Below are 21,712 nucleotides of genomic sequence, written 5' to 3' on the forward strand. Positions count from 1 at the left end.
TGATTAATGCTTTAGTTTATTGTCAGTAATGATTATAGGAGTGTTTGTTGATTTCTCTAGAGTGTAGACGAAATGAAATCATACTCCAAGGGAAAATGTCCTGCCATCTGCACTTATAAATAAAATGTTTTAAAAGAAACGATGGATGTAGCTCTCATATTCCGAGTTGTATTGTTTATTTGCATATCGTTTTGAAAGAAAACAAACGGGACTGTTCCGTAACTTCCGTTGCGCATTTGACTTCCTGTTTGGCGGGGGCGGGGCCAGCAAGACATCCCACTCTGTGATTGGTTCAGACGTCCTGCTATGTGTATTTAAATTTACAGGCAGCGCTCCAGTTTAAATAAAGTAATAAGTTAACTTTTTTACTGGCGTAGCGGCTGTTTTCCCACATGTTTCACATTAGAGACATCGGACGCGTCTTAATATCAGTGTTGGTAAGTTGACCAACGAGGTTTGGAGGTTCTGTTCCTAATAAAGTGCAAAGGAATATGAAGTGCATCTTGTTCCTGACTGTGTAATTGTGATTTGCCTAGTTGATGTGGACTTTCTGTACTAGCTCAGAGTAGAGTTGGAAAGCTAACGTATATGTGATGCTGTCTGCTCATAATCCTTTCATTACTGACCTGCTCAATTTTCTGATCCCGTAGTACATTTTGTAAAGATTGAATAATGGTGGTTATGGAGGAAAGCCTGAGAACACTGACCAGGGTTTTCAGGAGAGAGTGTCACCGGGTGTTGGACTCTGAGAGGACCACCATCCAAGGGGCTGATGGGATGCTGATGGTCCTACAACTTGCTATGGCTGGGGTCAACAAGCAGGTAATGTTGTATAGACTTATTTCACATCTTTAGAAGTTATTACTTCTCTGGGTTATTAATTGTTGTCAGTAATTAATGATTTTTAGTCACCAAGCACGAATGGTTGTATCGCAGGTCTGTAAAAGCATATTGACTACGGGGCCAGTAAGATTTAAAAGAATTTGATATTTTAGACAGAAAGGATACATTACATTGTTTAAAAGTGACCATAAAGATATTTATAATGTTACAAAAAAGTTCTATTTTTAATAATGCTATTCTTTTTTTCTAAAGACTTAAGAGTCCTGAAAAAAAATCAGTTTCCATAAAAATGTTAAAGGGATAGTTCACCCAAAATGAAAATTCTGTCATTATTTACTAGCCCTCACATCGTTCTGATACTTTCTTTCATCTTCGGAGCACAAATTAAGATATTTTTGATAAAATCTGAGTGATTTCTGTCCCCCCATAGATGGCTACGCAACTACCACTTTGACACTTCAAAAAGTTCATAAAGAGATTGTAAAACTAATCCACATGAATTGAGCGGTTTAATCCAAAATTTCTAAAGAGATTCGATCACTTTATATGATGAACAGACTGAATTTAGGCTTTTATTCACATAAAAACATTGAACATTTCATTAAAATATCATCATTTGTGTTCCAAAGATGAATGGAAGTCTTACAGGTTGACATGCATGTAAGTAATTAATAACATTATAATAATTACCCCTTTAAGCAGCACAACTGTCGATAATAAAGAAATCTTTCTTGATCTGCAAATTTCCAGATTAGAAGAATTTATGAGAATCCTGTGACACTGAAATTCAGTTTTACACATGTAGCAAATGCAATAGAAGAGGGAAAAAAGCAGTCACAAGATTGAATCATGCATTTTGTTCCATATCTGTACATTTTCTGTGGATCGGTTGTGCGTAATATGCTTGTCCCTGTGTTTGCTCTTCTCCTGACAGGAGTGTGGGGACTTTGGTGTTGCTTTGAGTGAAGTCTTGGCTGCCTGGAAATACTTCCTTTTGGATAAGCTCCAGCTATCCCACAATGATATCCCTCTTCCACAAAACTATGACCTCATTCAAAAAGAGTATGACTGCTTTTTGAAACGTACAAATACTGTGGACTTGATTGACGTCTTCATTATGTTCAAGGAGCTTCGGCTAAATGAGGACCCTGAGGAGCCCCTAACTGCGGTGAGTGCTGCCAGTGGGCCATAGATTTAGATGTTCTTTCAGTCGTCTTTCTGAAAGATCTTTAATCTGTGGTGTGTTCTTTAATCTGTGTTCTTATCTTGATATCTAGATGCAACTGTTTCAGTTTCTCATTGGTGAAAAGGAGAGTTTGGGAAAAAATGAATCTTTTCCTGTGTGTCCTGCAACTCCTTCTAACAAGGCTGGGATCTGTAGTCCACAGGTAACTAGAGAAGGACTTATTTTATTTTATTTTATTTTTTTTGGATCTTACTCATAATACCAAGAAATTTCCACAAGAAAATTAAATGGATATAAATATATACGTGCACACACACACTTTTGAAATGGCTGACCTCCTTTGAAACGTACCTATATGATTATGGTTATTGTCCAATAACCTTCAAAAAAGACAAATATGAACAATTAATTGGCACTTAATAATCCACCTCAGTATCCTATGGAACATTTTTTAAAATATTGCACCTTAACAGCAACTAAGGAGGTCGAAGCTTAACAAAGGGTTAATTAATGTTGATTCTGGCTCTTTTGCTGATGTCAAGAACTTTCTCTAGTTTTCTTTTCCTGGCTCTCATTCTCCCCTTTGTTTCCTGTTAAATTTCACACCCGTGGATGTCTCTTATTCAAAAGAACGTGAATATCATATCATTCAGAAGTGAGAACAGGATGTTTTAAAAGCACTTTGTATAGTGTGTTGAAACTACTGTTACTCTTGCCCAGTTCTGTTCACAGCTGCTCTGTTGGACTCTGATTTATGTGCGAGTAGACGCTAGAGTTTGCCACTGTAATACTGGGGGTGATGAAGTTTATGAGCCTGGCCTGTTTAAGCTTAAGGGGTTGTGGAAAAAGCCAGTCCTCTATACAACATGAGTCCAAGTCCGCTAACTGACTCATCAGTAAGGAAGAACGGAAGAGTATGAACTGTTCCTGTTAAAAAAGCAAACCATTTACTCTTTCATTTTACATATGAGTTTTAGTACAATACAAATCATCCCACCTAGTAGTTGTTAAATTTTTCTTTCAGATACAGCGAGTCGTCAGGAGAGTTTTCTGTTCTTATTTGGGCCTACTGGTGAACTGTAAGAATGACCTGGCCCTTGTGTACACCCTGGACAACCCTAAACGCTCTCTGGGGCACATCGCCTTTACTGACCTGAGACATGCTGCATGCAACAACGGCTCATCTCTTTTCTTGGTGAATTTGCAATGACTTGCACTTTTAGAATAGAAAAGATTTAATTTTTTCTATGTAAAATGTAAATAAAAAGATGTTTAGTTGAACAAATGTAGGTTTTTTTTAAGCTTAATGTGAATGCTGATTAATTGCCTTTTTGCATTTTCAGACAGTGACATCGTTTATCAGGGCCATACAGCTGGGAGGAAAGGGGTACGCCCCACCTGAATCTCACCCCTTAAGGAAGCACATAAAGGGTTTATCGGAATATCTCAATTTTGTCGATCAGTGTCAAGACATTTTAGGAGAAACCCCCAATCCAAGGTATGCTTTCACGCATTATTTGCCCTAAATAGGAACTCTAGGAACCGTGTGTCCAACATTGGTAAATGTAGAGCCGCAATGTGGACTCAAGACATTTGCAGTGTTCAAAATGGACTCATATATATACATATAAATATATATACATCAACATTTAATTTATTTGAACATAAATATTGTAGTTATAGTATTAAGTGAAGAATCGGGTATAATTCCATAAAGTTTCTAGTTGCTCACTTCACTTCACACTGTTTGAAATTTAATATTGATAATATATTATAATGTTGCCCTTGCATAATAATAACCCAATTTTGTGTAAAATATCAGAGTATTTATTTATTTGGCATTGGCAAGTATATATATTTTGTAAAGCCAGTAAGTTTGAGGAGTATACTTTTCTAATAGCCATTGCTTTGAATCAGTAGCAAGGAATGTCATGACCTGGCCTTGACTTCCTTTGCATCTCTCTATCATAAGTGCACGACCCCAGATGAGAGATAGAAGCCTTTGATTTATACAGATTTTGTATCGCATTGCTTGGCTCAAAGAAAATGTTCCTGATCTGTATGTAGATCTGTTGGTCTCCTATCTTTAAAACGGATCCTCTCGTCTTTTACCCGTTATCTATCGATGCATGTTCCTATTCTCTCAAACGCAGCCTTTAATGACGTCTGCACCAGTATTAATGAAATCGCCTGAATTGTTCAAGCATGTTTATCTGAGGAACATCAAAGTGTGTTGTTCTAAACAGCAAATGGCGACTTGTCCCACCTTAGTTTGATAACTCTGATTAAAAGTCATAACACTGATATTCTGCCATGATAAGTTGCACTTCAAAACATCCAAGCAAATCTCCACTAGACATTTGGCAGCACAACACTTGGAGCTGCATTGTATGGATGATTGGGGTTATTCAGAATGGACGCAAGATCATTTCCTGGAGTGCATCAACTTAATTTTTGATGGAAGTGCCTTGAACCTAGTGCATGTGGCCCTGTTCACCACCACCACGTCTCTTCTCTGATGAGAGAGTGCGAACGCTGAGCCAAAAGGGGTCTTTCATCGGCCTGCTACCCTGCCTGTGCAGTTCCCCACCTCCCAGCACCTTGTGGAGTACTGTATTACCACACACAAACACTCCTTACGGGGGAATCGGGGTCTCTCGTACAGCTAACATCTGTTTTCCCAGATGATTCTGTTACTGTAATTCCCTTTCTCAAAAGCAAGGTCAGGGATTCAGGGCGGCCTCTTTCCCGCTGCAGCCCAAATGTTTACATTTATTAATCTCTTCATATATTCACACATAAAGTGAGGTGGAGTTCAGCAATAGCACTGGTCTGGCACTAAAACCTTCTGGATCCTCCTAGACCACATTTTTACATGAGTTATGGAGTGGTCACTTTAGATTTTAATCATGCAAAATTATTTTTCTGCAATAAATGTCATCTTTTTATAATGAATAATTAATATTCAGGAGTTTGACAGTCATGGAAAATCTGAAAGCTCTATTTTTTTAAAAGGCCTAGAGAATCATTTCAGTGCAGTGAACTCATTGTTATGTTCAAGAAACCAATTTGAAATGATTCGAGCTTTGTGATATGGTGCATTATCCTGCTGGAAGTAGCCATCAGAGGATGGGTAAATGGTGGCCATAAAGGGATGGATATGGTCGGAAACAATGCTCAGGTATTTAAACAATGCCCAATTGGCACTAAGGGGCCTAAAGTGTGCCAAGAAGACATCCCCCACACCATTACACCACCACCACCACCAGCCTGCACAGTGGGAACAAGGCATGATGGATCCATGTTCTCATTCTGTTTATGCCAAATTCTGACTCAACAGAAATCAAGACTCATCAGACCAGGCAACAATTTTCCTTTCTTCAACTGTCCCATTTTGGTGAGCTCTTGCAAATTGTAGCCTCTCTTCCCTATTTGTAGTGGAGATGAGTGGTACCCGGTGTGGTCTTCTGCTGTTATAGCCCATCCGCCTCAAGGTTGTGTGTGTTGTGGCTTCACAAATGCTTTGCTGAATACCTCGGTTGTAACGAGTGGTTATTTCAGTCAAAGTTGCTCTTCTATCAGCTTGAATCTGTCGGCCCATTCTCCTCTGACCTCTAGCATAAACAAGGCATTTTCGCCCACAGGACTGCCGCATACTGGATGCGTTTCCCTTTTCACACCATTCTTTGTAAACCCTAGAAATGGTTGTGCGTGAAAATCCCAGTAACTGAGCAGATTGTGAATCTTGCTGTGGAAAGTTGTGGAATCCCTGAAAAACCCATCCAGAATGTTAATGTACAAAAGTGTCCCACAACAATGGCAGTTGTGACTGCACATTTAGGATTGGTGAAATTTGAAAATATGTGTTTTCTTGATTGTCTGTCTTTTCCCAAACAGAGAAGCTGGATCCAAGTTGGTGTCTAGGATTAGAGCTGCTTTGGTCAAAGGCCGCAGTGCTGGAGACCCAGTATACCTTGCAGCAGAGGACACTGACAAAAGTCTCAAGGAAAGGATCAGTCAAATACACACCACGCAGACGCAGTCAGTGGTTGACACAGGAATTAGTCCAGCCAGGGTAAAACATAGTTGATGTACTCTATTTTCGGAATTTCTCCAAACCAGCATTATTAGTAAGATACAATGTTTATTTTTTTTTAGCCCAAAGCATATGCCATAAACCACTCTACTGCCTATGGGGGCCGAGAGACTGTGAAGGTTCTGATGGCCCTCTTGGATGAAGAGGCACTAGCCCCGCCCTGCAGGAACAAGGTGGAACTGCTTTCTGAAGATCATGCGATTCTTAATGGCAGCGCTGGAGTTTGTCTTCTTACCCTGTACAAGTGAGTTACACCACTTTGATGGTACGATTAAAAGGCAATGATCTTACAAATTGACTATGTAATGAGCAGTCGTGGCCTAATGGTTGGAGAGTCCGACTGGTAACCCAAAGGTTGCGGGTTAAACGTACTATACCATTATTGGCATTTACATGGCACTTTCATTTTCACTAATCAAAATTATCCCCATGGAATTCCCTTGCGAAAATGACTAAAACACTGTACGGTGCATGCCAGGTCGGTAGTTGTCAAAAATGGTAGTTGTTAAAAAAAAAAAGAAAAATTCAATTAGTATCATTGTTCCTGTTTTCTTCAATTATGCAAAAATACAGTTGTAGAGTTAGTAGATATTTCCTGTCTATTTGATCAGTTTAGTCCCCTTTTGACAGGTGTGGCAAAAAAAGTTAATTTGTGTTAATTGGACTAATTCAAACTGACTGTTGTTGCAGTTATTTATTTTTATGTCGAATTATTAACACCACGTTTTATTCTTCAGTTATTCAACTTGTTCTCGTTCCAATTTGTGCCTATAGATCTCCAGAAGCTCCTACGGGATCCTCTCCAAAACCTTTACGGAACCGCGTCTTGAGCCAACAAGAACATATCAAGTCCAAGGTAAAGAATCATCTGGGTTGTAAGCAGAGACCCTGGTCTCAAATAGCGGTCAAATAAAAATTGAATGTGACGCTTGATTTTTAAAACAGACAGCAAGTAATGCATGTTCACAAGCTATATCATCTGCTTCCTCTGTTTTGTAATGTGCAAATTTATACCCTACAGCTGTTTTTAAAGCAAGGTGCTTGTGCAGCGGGTTTCATGTTATATAAAAACAACCACTGAGTGTGTAAGTTAGTGTAGTACAGTACACTCCTAACTTGAACTAATAACCTCTGGCAGTGATGCGCACTCACACTTCAAGCCTATCTTATCCAGAAAACATTTTAAATGGTCTTGGTGGGCTGTGAGAAGAAAGATTATATTTGCATGTGCTAAAAATGTCAGATTGTCTTCTGGCCTTGTAAGGATTTATTTTACTATTTGGTCATAGAATTTTTGAAAGGAATAAATCTCGTAATATGAAACTGCTTGAATGGGAACTAAATGAGTTTGTTTCTGAAACCAAATTGAACTAGTCTCTGGGTTGCTAACACGTTTTAAATGTGGGGATGAATGGCACTTTAATTTTTAAGGACCGGGCATCTTCACCAACCAAGAAATGGTGAGCGCTCTGTGAACATGTATGCTAGGCACATTTTGTTAAAAGGCTTCTTTATTTGATTGCGCTAGCAGATGTCTCTTTAGACCTCCACTTTGGCCGCCTTCCTGTGTTAGTGAGCGGTAATGGTCCCCGGGCAGCTCACCGCTTCCTGAACTGGACGGGCGGAAGCTTTTTCTGCATCAATTTCACTTTGAACATGCCATATCAGTGGCGTTACTCAGCTAGCAAGGGAAACTTGAAAGGTTATTATTTCCTGTTGTCTGCAGAATGACTTTATCCAGTCGTACTCCAACGGTTTCATCACTAATGACTCTTTTCCAATGCTGGTACGGCTCAGTACAGTTCGGCTCGCTTCGCTTTTCCACTGCGTGGTACGACTCGGCTCAGCACGGCTCGGTTCGCTTTAGCTTCAAAGTGGGCGGGATTATAGTCTGATCCAGAGCCATAGAGAGAAAGAGCCATAGAGCCATTCTCTCTATGGCTCTGGTCTGACCGTTATAGTTTATCCAAGTAGTTTTAAAACAGGTGCTACAGCAGTGGCTGTATATGGCTATTTAAATCTAGTGGGTTGAATGTCTCGCAAATACAATGATGCTGGTAGTGACGATTCTGTCTCACCAATCAGTGATCTGCAGTGTGTTCACGTCACATTTTAGTATCGATACTGTAAAATGGTATTGCCTATGTTGAGGTTCCAAGCGTAAAGCGAGCCGTACCATACCATGCAGTGGAGAAGCACCACAAGTGAGCCGTGCCGAGCTGTATTATAATAAAAAATATTATCTAATAAACTGTAAAAGTAGAATAAATAATAATAGTAAAAATGGGTTATTCTGAATATACATATATTTGTGTTATTAATAATCCGTGCATTTTCCAAAATGCTTATCCTATGTTGTCACAAGGATGCTGGAACCTATTCCAGCATTGTGGGCTGAAAGCAGAAACACCCTAAAATGGATGGATGGATGGATATTTCTACTTTATAAACATTCTTTTGTTATAATAATAGTTGTAGCAATAATAATTTTTAATAATTTTTTCAACATACAGGAACACTATGAGTAGTCTAAAATCCAGACTTAAAGGAATAGTTCACTAAATTTAAATAGAGCCAGACCGATATATCGGCAGGCTGACATTATCGGCCGATATTAGGCATTTTCGAAAATATCGGTATCGGCAGTTATAATAGCCGATAAATGAATATTTCAAAAATAAAATAAAAACGGACGAATCATGCTTCAACCATGTCATGAGTGTTGTCAAAAAGTGCAGGTAAAGGGATAAGCAAGCTGACATAATTATAAGGTCGCTTATAACTGTAAGGCAATGTAGGGACTAATTATTATTTAATTTATCAGAACTTTAAAATATTTTGATGTTCCTCTGTTCCGTTGTGACAATAGAAACAAGATTCTTTTTAAAATGCATTATCATATTATTTTAGTTAAAACTCATAAATAACTAATGTTAGGGAAATTGTTAATATTTTGTTGCGCGTTTCTGAAATAAGAATAAGAATAATATCGGCCGATATATCGGATTTTTAAAACCAACAAATATTGTATCGGTATCTGCCTTCAAAATCCTTTATCGGTCTGGCTCTAAATTTAAAATTCTGTCATTTATTGTCCCTCAAGTTGTTTCAAACCTGTATGAATTTCTTTCTTCTGCTGAACACAGAATTATATTTTGCAGAATGTCGGTTGAAAAACCCCATTGACTTTTTTTCAATGGGGTCCATCAACTGTCTAGTGACCGACATTCTTCAAATTATCATCTTTTGTGTTCAGCAGAAGAAATAAATTCATAAAGGTTTGAAACAACTTGAGGGTGAGATTCCTTTGATCTCACTGCTGTGCTGCTAGTGCTGTGTAAGCTGACTCCTTGGGTTTTTCTCAGGGCAGGTGTTATTCAATCCTGCGTCATTTCATTGTATGCCTTATAAACATGAAGACACACCCCTCATCTTATTGAAGCCTTAATGATGACGTTCATATCAGAGGAAGAGGAAGTAGCTGGTGGACCCAGCCTGTCGAAGTTTTTCTTGGGCTCTCTCTTGGCGTTCAGTCAGGGCTGCCCAATGTACCATATAAGCCTCCCAAATGAAAGCACCCAGTTTGACCGATACTGTTGTTTTAGGTGCTCTTTTGAGAAGTGCTTTGAAAAGCTGCACTCAAGCTTTGATTTCCAAACCCCCTGCCCCGTTTTCTCTATGCTTTGCAGTCCCACCCAAGTATGCCTGCAGTATTTTTTATTTTTTTACTTTGCTGAATTCCACTCTCCAACTGCGGCCGGCTAGCCTAAAGGGAGAGAGCCTTGAATCCTGATAATCCTTAGCAGGGATGGATCAAAGGCCCTGAATGTGGTGGATCAGCGCTTCTCGGAGACCCTTGAGACCTAGAGAGGTTCACTACCCCTGTTCAAGCTACCATTTCCTTATTTCATGCTCCTCACGGCTTCCGGACCGCAATATTTATCTTTGTTTTTGTATATTTTCTCATAAGATTTTAGATGTGGTCGTTTCCACCCATGTTGTATCAGCAGGGCTGAACAATACGGACGATCTGATGAGGCCAGTGTCAGAGTGTTTCTGGGTAGTTGATGGGACTGTTACTTGTCCTCTCAGACCAGTGCTGCAGTGCTACATTCTTCATTCATTGACCTTATTCATGTCTAGCAGACGATTTGAATATTCTTGGCAATATAGCACTGAGTAGCATCTACATATACTTATATAGTATACACGTACATGAGAATAAGCTGTTCACTTTTTTTTTGAAACCCAACACTAACTGAAAATGTATATTTATTGACCATTTTAACACTTTTCCCCCAGGTTGTGCGGCCAACCATCCGCTCTCAGTTTGCGTGTACGTACAAGGGCGATGAGCTGCCCCTCAGCCGGGTGTTGGAATTTCCAAGTGGTAGCCAACTTCCCACCTGTGCGCACCCTGCGCCCAAACGAACCATCTCTTTACATGCGTCTGTGGAGGAAGAGTGTGACTCCCCTGGGATGGACAAAAGACTCAAAGGTAGTGTCTCTGCCAAGCTTAAAGGGGGGGTTGACTGCTTTTTTTTCTTTGCATGATTGTGTTTATGGGGTGCATGTATTCGTGGGTTTTCTTTTTTAAAAAGTCTTATTTTTCATAAAGTTCACCTTTATTGTAAGCCGCGCTCTCCTCTGTCCTCGAACGACCCGTTGACTTCCTGAGTCTATGAAACCACTCCATCAGAAACAGGCAGTGGGCTCAGATTGGTTAGTTTGGGCCGGTGTGTTGTGATTGGCTAAACTGTCGCTCACGTTGTCCGGAAGGTTAACGCCCATTACCTATATTACCTGTTCCCTGGTCCAGAGCCTCTCAATATATGGCTCTGCTCCGGTCCAGATGTAAATGATGTCGAACTGCAGCATCAGTTTCTGATGGAGAAAAGCGGCGATGAAAAGAGTCAAGCAGAACCTCACCACACACGGCTCTTACTAAACGTTTCTGAATGATAATTTGCTACATATTTTAACTTTATGCACGTTTGTTTTACAAAAGCATCTGACTGGCAAAACTAGCAACTGACTGGCTACTAATGTTATACTCAAACAGCGTTGGCATTTACGTTCTTGATCAAATCGAAAATAACGTCATAAAGCATATATACATGAAAAATACATTTACAACATTAGTACAGGTCCATAATGTTTGCACGCACTTGTCGTAGACGCAAAATAGCATAATTAGTAGCCTAGTGGCTATAAAGCCAGCGCTGGTATTTGAAAAAAACTAAAACACAAGGCTAAGTCTGGAATTATACATGCATTTAAAATGATAAAGTCTTAGCCCATTTACAGGTTGTGGCCCAACAACTGCTGCCTCTGGTTTTAAAGTTGGAACTGCTTCATGTTTTAGTAACAGTTTCTTGTTGAATCCGGTGTTGAATTCGTGGAGATTCTGGAAGCTGTCTTCCGTAAAATGTGCAGCACAGAGAGCTAAATTACGATCGTCATTTTCAGGAACATAATCAAACATAAATTGTATCCATTGTTGACGAAGTACAGCGTCCGTGGGAAGCTCGAACACAGAAGACCTGACAGCTGGATGAACAACACACTCGACGAGACGCAGAAATATGGCAATGCCCTTTTTTGTATATTCCGGAGGGAGGGGTTGATGCAAATCTATGGGTTAGTGACGTCTAAAACCCAGCTGTAGTCCGAATCGAGTCGTTTTTGTAGGCAATATACTTCCTGATTTTTAAAAGATGATATCTCTGCTTGCATTGAACTTTAGGCGCTGCAACTTTGCAGATACCGTTCATGCACCAACAGCAACATTACACACTATTTAAAATGAAAAAAAGTGAAATCGCAATCAACCCCCCCTTTAAAGATGTCACTCTTTCGTTGTGTATTAGCTTTGAGACCACGTAGATGCTGTTGTGTCCTCTTAAAGTTGACGAAATTAAATATGAAATCTTAAAATCTTTAGGATTTCTCTTGAGAAACGGTGGCGGAAATATTTATATTGACTAATCCTGCATGCCACAGACCCATGTCCTATCAAAGGCTCTCTAGAATTAGTCCCACCTCCCGTAACAAACTGGCAAGAAATCTCTTCAAGTCATTTTGTATTTATGTATTGTTTTTGGGAACACTTCCCAATTCTCACTATTAACTAGTTGCTTATTAGCTTGCATATTACTATGATTTAGGGCTGTTTATTAGTACTTATTAAAGCACATATTGCCTTATTAATATTCTGCATGACCATATTGTACATCCATTAATCCTACCCAATACCTATCTTACCAGCTACCTTACTATTGCCTCAAACTCCTAATTACTGCTTGTTAAAAGTCATAGTTAATAGTGAGAATTAGACCCTAATCTATTGTGAGACCATTTTTTTTCCCTCTTAACAAGAGGGCTCAGTTCTAAGTGTACTGAATAACCTTCATGCTTGGTCTATTCACTGCGTACATACGCAAAGTGCTCCCCTTTTCTGACGCCACACAGTCGGAAAGATGCCCAGGTCCACCTCCACAGCCCAGGCCTCGATCCCTGCTTGGGGACTGGTACTTAAGATCAACCTTTAAACGATTCCCCATCCCATAAAACCTGGCCGCCCCCACATCTGTTGTAAAAGCCCAGAGAGCTCATGCTCCTCTTCCCCCCTCTCTTGCTTTTTTTTTTGTGGGAACGTGGGCTTTGCTCCACCAGGTTAAATGACAAATGTTCAGCTTCAGCACTGTAAAATAAACACACCGCCTGTTAAAGTGCAGACTAACGTCAGCAATTTCATCATAACCTTTTCTACCCTTCCCGTTCTCTGCCCTCCCTCTTTTTTTAATTCCCGTTCATTGTTTCACCTTATTCTCAAATTCCAATGTTTTTCTTTTGTCCCCACTTGTTTTTCTGTGGATGTGGACCCAGAGGCCACTAACTTGAAGTGTAAAGGTCCCAGCGAATCCGCTATGGGGGAACATAGTGGAAATGCCTGGAAGCAAGCAGGTGGGAAGGGTACCCAGCCAGAACCGTTCCGAAGAGCAACCGGGACCTTGAAGAGAAAGCTTGCCAATAGAGAGTGCGCTGAGCATGGAAAAGAAGAGAACCAGCCCCCTCAGAAAAGACCCCCTGCCAAGGCTCCCGCTGGAGGCCTGGGGAAAAGGAGCAGTAAATCTGCCGGCAAGAAGCTCATTGCTGGTCAGAGCAAACTGACTGGATTTTTGAGACTATAATTTACGCCGTGAGCTCTTATTGATGATGATGATGATGATGCTGTTTTGGCAACAAGCACATATTTAATTTATTGGTAGTCTAAATGCATTTAACGGGGATGGTTCACCTGAAACTGGTCATTTGCACCCTCATTTATTTTTGCCATGAAATATCCCTTTAAATGCTTTCACTATCCCTTTAATAAAAACAATCACATCAACTTCAGGGAGACAGGGAACTCCTCTGCAGATACTGACGTGTATATATTTGTTTGTGGGCATGTTTGAGATGTATTTTAGTTGATGATTGTGTGAAGGCCTGGAGTACATTTCATAATGTATGCTTTCTGGTTTCCTTAAACATGACCCATCATTTGCAGATTTTAATAAATTTTTTATTTCCGTTCTTTGAAATCATACAAGTATGTTTGTTGTCTTTATAATTCGAGGATCTTGAAGGATCAAGGGAGAGCTGGGAATATCACGCAGATGCTTTGTCAGCTGCTCTGTTTTCAAGCTTGCCAGCAGGGCCTGTATACTCTTCCTATCATGCACCTCAGCACTGTGAAGAGAACAGGAAGAGCAAAACAAGATTAGTATTAAATAGAACTGGAAGACAACTTGATTACTCATGGGTAAATTCTCTACTGATAACTTTTTTCCACCACCGTTTTAGAGGGGTTTGAACACCTAGAAAACCATCTGAGTCTGGCTCTATTTATGGTAATCTATTGTTTTTCATAAAGTTATGGATGTCAGGTACAGCTTTTTACCCATTGGTAAATTTATATTGTAAAATGTTTTCCATCCATCGTTCATCCATTTTTCCAGGCTACTCGGATGCTTCTCAATACTCAAATCGATGTTTCCTTGCTCCTCCTGTTACCTGGAAACTGCTTGAACTTGGCCATCTTGAAGGGCCTCTTAATTCACAAAATTGCATCCCGAGGAAGCTTCCTGTGGAGTCATGAGCGTGAATACACGGGTGTATCCTTCTCTTGCGTCCTAAGGGGGTGAAGCTAAAATGTTTGTGGCAGGGATGCTGGAGCCTATCGCAGCATCTTTGGGAAACTCCCTAGAACAGAGTTCATAATATCCATCCCAGGAGGGTCGCTTCCCTGAAAAGTTCAGCTCAAACACTGAAGGCTTTGATGAGCTTGTTCAGGTCTCTTTGATTAGGGTTGGAGCTAATCTCTGAAGGGCTTTGGTCCTCCCCTAGATCAGTGGTTCCCAACCCTGGGCCTGGAGTTCTCCCAAATCAAACATGCCTGATTCAACTCACCATCTCTTTAGTGGAGACTCCAGGAGAGACGGGCTGCATCTGATATTGCATGAATGCAACCTTGTCGTACTACATTAGCCATGTTGCCCTTATCACATGACCTACCAGTGTCATTTCATTTGTCTACTATCCCATGAGGCCACAGGAGAGGATTTGTGAAGTGTCCATCACTTATAAAATCTTGCCGGAAGTAGGTCATCCTTGCCTTCAAGTGGCTTTGACCCCAAGACTTTAGATTTATGTGTCGGATAAGAGATAAAATAAGGTACTTCAGGACCAGGTTTGGGGAACACTGCCCTAGATGGATGGCCAATTATTTAAAAAACTTAAGAACTGCTTCAAAAGCACTTTCACACTATTCAATTTCAGACTGCTTTCATGGCTAGGTAAGAATATCTCACCAGTGGAAAGGAGGAAGATAAGAAACTTGGCAGTGCTTACTGTCTATGTCCCTCCTGCCCACAGGAATGACATCATTCACGCTACGTCGCTCATCCCTCATGTTGAATCCATCCAGACCATGATCCGTCCCACGTGGCAACAGTACAGGGAAGTTTCTTGAAAAGGCAAGGTTTGCTTCCTTCCCAGGAGACTCGTTTATTCTTGTGTCCTGATGGAAAAGGGAAACACATAAGAAAAAAATCTGAACGTGAGACAACCACTTGAACAGAAGCAGCCTAACTCAAAACACTGCTCCCTCTACAGGCATTTTTTTCTGGAGAATAAAAGTCTGAAACCACACATGGAGATGTTTAAGTTAATTTGAACAACACGCCCAAGGGCAGCCTCAAGTAGATCCTTCTCCATAACTGCTCCCAAACTACTGGAGCAAATCCAGTGCATGGAGCCCCACATGGAAGAAATGTCAAATTGCGACAAAGTTTCCCATGCCTCGCTTAGCCAATTTTCACAATATCACCATGGGCCCTTTTATCCATAGATTCCATTTCCCCTCTTGTGACCGTGTCCTTCCCATAGTCCTCTCCGACTGTTCCATTACTGCACTGATAATTGTAGCAATGTGAGGACAATTCAAACTTGAATTGCGAAAGCTCTGTTAGATACCCATAGAAACTAGCCACTATAGCCACCTGACTCCTAGAATGCCAGCAAAATCGAGTTGGTATGATTTCTTAAAGGAAAATCGTTGCTTTAAATGGACTGAAACCAAACTTGTAAAGTGCCTGGAAATGTACAAGTGTTGGCAAATACAATCTTAAAAAAAAAAAAAAAAAAAAGATAAGCCTAGTCCCCGACTAAAATGCATGTTTGAGGTGTTTTAACTGAAAGCTACTGACATATCTTAAAAGGTTAGTTCACCCAAAAATGAAAATTATGTCATTAATGACTCACCCTCATGTCGTTCCAAGCCCGCAAGACCTCCGTTCATTTTCGGAACACAGTTTGAGATATTTTAGATTCAGTGAAAATGTATGTACGGTATACTGTCCTTGTCCCGAAAGGAAATAAAGACATTCTCAAAGTAGTCCATGTGACATCAGTGGTTTAGTTAGAATGTTTTGAAGCATCGAAAATACATTTTGGTCCAAAAATAACCAAAACTACGACTTTTATTCAGGATTGTATTGTTTTCCGGTTCTGTTGTCAAACCGCTTTCATGAGTCCACAGTGTTGACGCAAGACTGCAAGACGCTGCTGACGTGTTATCTGGTGTGTCCGTGTATTCGGGTTCAAATAAATATGGCTGGGCAAAAAACTGCAAGTCTTCCTCTGAAAAAAAATGCAAGTCGAAATCCTTAGACATGTTTGTGAAGATTGTTTTGTTTACAGCGTGTGTCTCCCTCGGACTGTATACTAAGCTTGGACACACCAGATCACACTTCAGCGGCGTCTTACGTCAGCAGCGTCACTGAATGCGGCTTGACAACAGAACCAGAAGAGAATGCTGAATAAAGTCGTAGTTTTTGTTATTTTTGGACCAAAGTGTATTTAATGCTTAAAAAAATTCGAACTAACCCACTGATGTCACACGGACTACTTTGATGATGTCTTTATTTGCTTTCGGGACAAGGACAGTATACCGTGTATACATTTTCAATGACATAATTTTCATTTTTGGGTGAACTTACCCTTTAAAATAGGTCGGTACCATTGTTTTGTCTCAAGATGCACTCTTGTAATGTTTTTCTCTTAAGCACGTTTATAAAAGCTACTTAAATGGCCTAATTGAACTAAAGCCTAATCCTGACTTAATCTAAGCCCTGTGCGTGAAACAAAGCCTTTGTTTGTCAACTGTAGTGAAGTTTTTTATTCTTCCACGCAACAGACCAGGAGACTCTTGAGGTATCTTTCACGCAGAAGTTCTTTATTACGTCGCTGTAGTCATCTCAAGGATAGTCTAAGATAGTCTGATTTAAAAGAACCTTACATTCTAATTTATACATTTCAAAGAGGGTGGGATTACCTAAAGGTGGAAAACATTAAATTAACCATGTTAATAAAATTTGTAATCTCACATTTCCCCCTCTTGAGAGTACTAATAACTCTCACATTACGTACAAATTTAAATGATTAAAAGTTCACTCTTGTAACTTTTGCTAGTTACAGGCATGTTCTGTGTTTGCTTTTTCTGTAATTACATGCTGACACAGAAAACAAACATGCAATTAGGGTCCGTGAAGCTCTTACGGAAGAATTAAACTTCAGTTACATCTGGTGTAATTTTTGCTGAAAGATCAAGACTGTTTAACCATCATGTTTGTGCACAAGTGAGTCAATGCAGCCATCTTCGGCTGTGGCCTGCAACGTTTCCAGCAAAACAAGGATTCTGGAGTCTTCACATTGTGCGATGTCCTGGTGGTTACTACATCTTGATAATGTTGATGGACTGAAGGTTCCGTAAGTCTTTTCTCTGCGTTGTGTATTTTTTTTTTCTTTCTTTACTTTGGTAAGAGTTGGCTCGGCAGTGGGTCTCGTTGTTTTCTGGAAGTGGTGTCTTCATACGCAAGTGAAGACGTCTTTGCGTATGGGTCTCGGGACAGCCATCAAGTGGTATCTGCATACAGGAAGACAAAAGACAGGAGAGCAGTATTTCTTCAAAGACATGGGTTGTATCCTGCTGAGTAAACACTGAGTCTGCTATTGTTCCCTCTTTCCCTATTTCTTAATTCTTGACACCTAAAGAAGACAGTGAGGTGAGGATGAGACTAAATGGATGGGGAAGGCCTATGAGGGAATCTTCGCCCAAGGGGTGACCCCCGACGCATATGGCATTTCGGTTCTTCCCTTGGGTTCCTCACGGGTTCGTGTCCTTTTTATGTCCCTGTCAGTGGGCAGAACTTTGCAGAACACTTTGCAATGTGACAGAACACTTTTCATTGTGATACATGATACCAAGTTTCTTTTCTTCCTTGACACAATACTGCCGATCAACATTATTTGATGGGGCACATGCCACTTAGGCTCTAATGGCTTGACCTGTCCTGTGACATGTGTACTTTAATCTGCGAAACTCAATCATGAGTTATTTCTCCTTCATCCTCAAACAAAACATCAGTCGTTGTAGACATCATACGTGAGAATGGGTGAGGGTAGTTAAACCAATTTCCCCAATGGGAAAAGGTGACAAAATTGACTTTTGCTTCATTCATTATTGCGGACACTGCATGTGGGCATTTACAGTCTGACCTAACAGTATTATTGATGAAAGGCCTGTGCTGTAGAATACATTTAAGGCTGTGAGTTTACTTAAAGCAGTTCCCCCAAAGGAAAAGCTGAGACAGTCACTTTCCTTTTGTTCCGTTAAACAAACATAAGTTTTTTATCTCTGTTGTAAGTTACTGGGGAAATTAAGCACTCACAGTCCAAATGGTTAACACGTCAACAAGCTGCCCCACCCGTTTAAAGACGTGGGGAATGGCGGCTTCAGAGTAGCAAGCAAACTGAGAAGTTGGGCAAAAAGGTTGCCTTCTTTAAAATTCTTTCTGCTTTTTCTACACTCTCTGCTCCAATGTCCCGGCTGACCACAGTAATAACACCTGCCCTCTCTCTTAGGACATTTACGTTTCTGTGGGTTTTCTGTGCTGACCTTAAAAGAAGCTGCTGCAATTTGTACTCTTGCCTTAACATCAAAATCTCTTTCCCAAGCAGTTAACCTGTCCAGGTTACTTCTAAGACTTCTGTGAGACCAAGTCAAATCCAAAAATGGCAAAGCTCTTCTGTAGTCAGCTATAAGGCCATCTGACCAGATGCGGACCAGCGGTCCTTTGTCATTGAGTACACTTTCAGAATCATCCACTATTCCACTGTACGTTACAGCTGACTGACAAAACCTCTCAGTATATTCATTCACAGTTTCTTCTTTCTTTTGTACACAGTTTGTAATTCTAGACCAATCTATCTTGGGTCCTAGGATATTCTTTAGGATTTTCAGAACACCTTCTCTTGATTCATCTTTTCTGGCATGTTGCAGTTCAGAAGTAACAGCAGACTCAAAACTGTTGAATTCAGATTCAGTTAGAATTTGAGACATTAACTGTGTGATTTCTGTTAACGACATGTCGTAGAGACGCATTTTGCTGACCAATGCTCTTCTAAATTCAGTGAACTGTGTGCGTGCTGGCGGTAAACTCTGGGACAATCTCTCTATGTCTCTAGGTCCGAGCGTTGTAGCAACAGTTTGGATTTGAACAACAGAAGCACTGGAAGGAACACTTTCTGACTGTTCAATTCCCTGCGGTCTTTTTCTAGCAGCACACACCTTCACTGAATTTACATGCTTATCTGTTACTGATGGGATGTCTACATCTCTTTCAAACAATGCTTGTAAGTCAGGAAAAGTTTCATCTGACTGTTGGTCTTCAGTGTTACATTTGGCTGAGGCCTGGCCCACCTTTGTCTTGAAACAGGACAATTGAGTCTGCAATTGTTTGTTCTGTTCATTTAACTTAGCAATACACCTAGCTTGTTCCTGTGCAATGGATAAACTATATTCTTTGTAACAACAGATAATGGCTTTCACATTGTTCTTGCGAATACTTGCTCCAAGCACTTTTTTACAATCTTCCATAGACCATACTTTTTCTGGGTGAATGCCAAATTTCTTTGTCAAATTCACTCTGACTGACTGAGTCACTATGGAGTCCATGTGCTCTCCTATCAATGACTTAAATTCACTATCTGACCACAATGGAGTGGCAAGGCCACTTTTCTCAGTTGTAGGAATCAACCTAGCATTCGTCACAACCATTTTGTGAGTTTCTTTGTTATCACACAAAACAACTAACTTTCTCTGATCAACAGAGGCTACACTTGTTTACACAGATATACTGTTGTAAACCTTCTTTGACAGAGCAAAGGAAATCCACAATATTACTAGCACTTTATGCTAATACTTCCCTGTTTGTACAGAGGTTCTCTAAAGTAAATTTTTAGAGGGTAACACCACAAAACAACAAACAAACAACACAAACTATTAGCATGTTGCGCTAATCTTCCCTGAAAGAAAATGGAAAGGATCTTTCACCTTCCAAAATTTTTAGAGGATACGACCACAATAACTAGCACAAAAATGCTAATCCTTCTCTGCGAACAGAGGTTATCACCAATATTAACACGTAATGTTAATCTTCCCTAAGTTTAGAGGATATCTTCTCTAGCAACGTAGAGGCACTATTCCGTTGAACAAAACTTCCCTGACTCATTCAGAGGATATCTTACAACTTCCCTGACTTATTCAGAGGATCCCAAAATATTAACATTTAATGTCAATCTTCCCTGCCTGACAACAGAGGATATCTATCATCTTTAAAAGACCACTTTTAAAGGATAACTTTAGTTAATCAAACACTACAGCTGCCTGATAACTCTTTCTCTGACGGCGCAGAGGCACAACTTTGGTACTGGTCTGGTTCTTTGAATAGAGTGAAACTCACCGAATCGTTGCTTGTATGAAAAGATTCAGTCTGGAACTCAGTCAGAAAAGTTCTTTTTGTTCTTGTTCTGGAACTCAGTTCGCTTTGAGATCTTGTTCTGCTTGAAGTTTTCAAGATTCAGTTGAGATTCTCTGTTGAAATCTTTTGTTGCTTGAAGTTTAAGTTTCTGGATTCAGGTAAGATTTCTCTATCCGGGTCACGGCACCATCTGTAGTGAAGTTTTTTATTCTTCCACGCAACAGACCAGGAGACTCTTGAGGTATCTTTCACGCAGAAGTTCTTTATTACGTCGCTGTAGTCATCTCAAGGATAGTCTAAGATAGTCTGATTTAAAAGAACCTTACATTCTAATTTATACATTTCAAAGAGGGTGGGATTACCTAAAGGTGGAAAACATTAAATTAACCATGTTAATAAAATTTGTAATCTCACACAACTCAACTAAATCTTTACTTATATCACGCATTTTTTAAAGTGCTTTACAATGCACTTAACTGACTATCTATTTTTAAAAGTTAGTCAAAAGCTAAGGAATAAAAAAGATTCAAAGCAGATTTTAAAAATGTTTACCGACAAGGCTGGTCTCACGTGAAACAAACTGAACATTAAATTGACATGCAAACACTTACAGCAAGTATGAAGATGCGTTTTGTCCCGTCTTCATCCACCAGTCTGCCTTCTATGATGGGGTGTCTTCTGAATGTGAGCTGCCCAGGTCCTATTTTACTTATATCATCATCTCCTGCTATCGATGCCAGTCTATCTTGGTCTGTGCGCTCTTCATCCATCATAACTTTGGGCAGAGCCATTGTTGAGTGAGTATTCAACTCAACTAAAAGTGCAAGTGCAAACATGAGCATGTATGCCATGATCTTGGGCGATGATGGTTGATTTGCTCGCATGAACCTGACTTTGCACTCGCATGTCCTCTAAGAAGCAAATGTGGTGTGCTTTTATAATGTCTGATGATGATGAGTTGGCCATTTTGATCTATTATTTGAGGTATTGATGACTTCCATGGCACTTCTTTGGTGAAAGTGGTTCACCTTGACATAAAGAGGTTGATGACCATCCGCAGGGAAGATACTACGAGGATTATCTTTTTAATGTTTTTTTTTTCTTTTCAAAAAGACCCAACTGTGACTTTGTAAAAGGCCAAATAACATTTCATTGTAAATCTGGAGAAAAGGGAGTCCCCTTCCACCATGACTTTTGCACCCCTACCACACTTTGTTCTTC

At 40.0% G+C, this 21,712-nt stretch overlaps 2 protein-coding genes across 2 annotated transcripts; one reads left to right on the top strand and one right to left on the bottom strand.

Annotated features, from left to right (window-relative positions):
* Positions 1 to 252: 252 nt before the first annotated feature.
* parpbp (PARP1 binding protein) lies at positions 253 to 13,719 on the top strand. The gene is made up of 11 exons (XM_039667575.2): positions 253 to 437; positions 651 to 822; positions 1,778 to 2,011; positions 2,121 to 2,231; positions 3,054 to 3,224; positions 3,373 to 3,527; positions 5,927 to 6,104; positions 6,188 to 6,369; positions 6,900 to 6,981; positions 10,428 to 10,623; positions 13,014 to 13,719. Exons 2-11 carry the CDS (start codon positions 673 to 675, stop codon positions 13,316 to 13,318), a joined length of 1,764 nt encoding a protein of 587 aa, XP_039523509.2. The 5' UTR covers positions 253 to 437; positions 651 to 672; the 3' UTR covers positions 13,319 to 13,719.
* Positions 13,671 to 21,409, bottom strand: pmch (pro-melanin-concentrating hormone). Its single transcript, XM_039667576.2, has 3 exons — positions 21,103 to 21,409; positions 15,021 to 15,189; positions 13,671 to 13,859 (listed from the first exon to the last, which is right to left on the bottom strand). The coding sequence occupies exons 1-3, from the start codon at positions 21,373 to 21,375 to the stop codon at positions 13,810 to 13,812; spliced, it is 492 nt and encodes a 163-aa protein (XP_039523510.2). The 5' UTR covers positions 21,376 to 21,409; the 3' UTR covers positions 13,671 to 13,809.
* Between the last annotated feature and the right edge of the window lie 303 nt (positions 21,410 to 21,712).

This window comes from Pimephales promelas, chromosome 24, assembly GCF_988280905.1.
Source record: "Pimephales promelas chromosome 24, fPimPro1.hap1.1, whole genome shotgun sequence".
NCBI classification, from domain to species: Eukaryota; Metazoa; Chordata; class Actinopteri; order Cypriniformes; family Leuciscidae; genus Pimephales; species Pimephales promelas.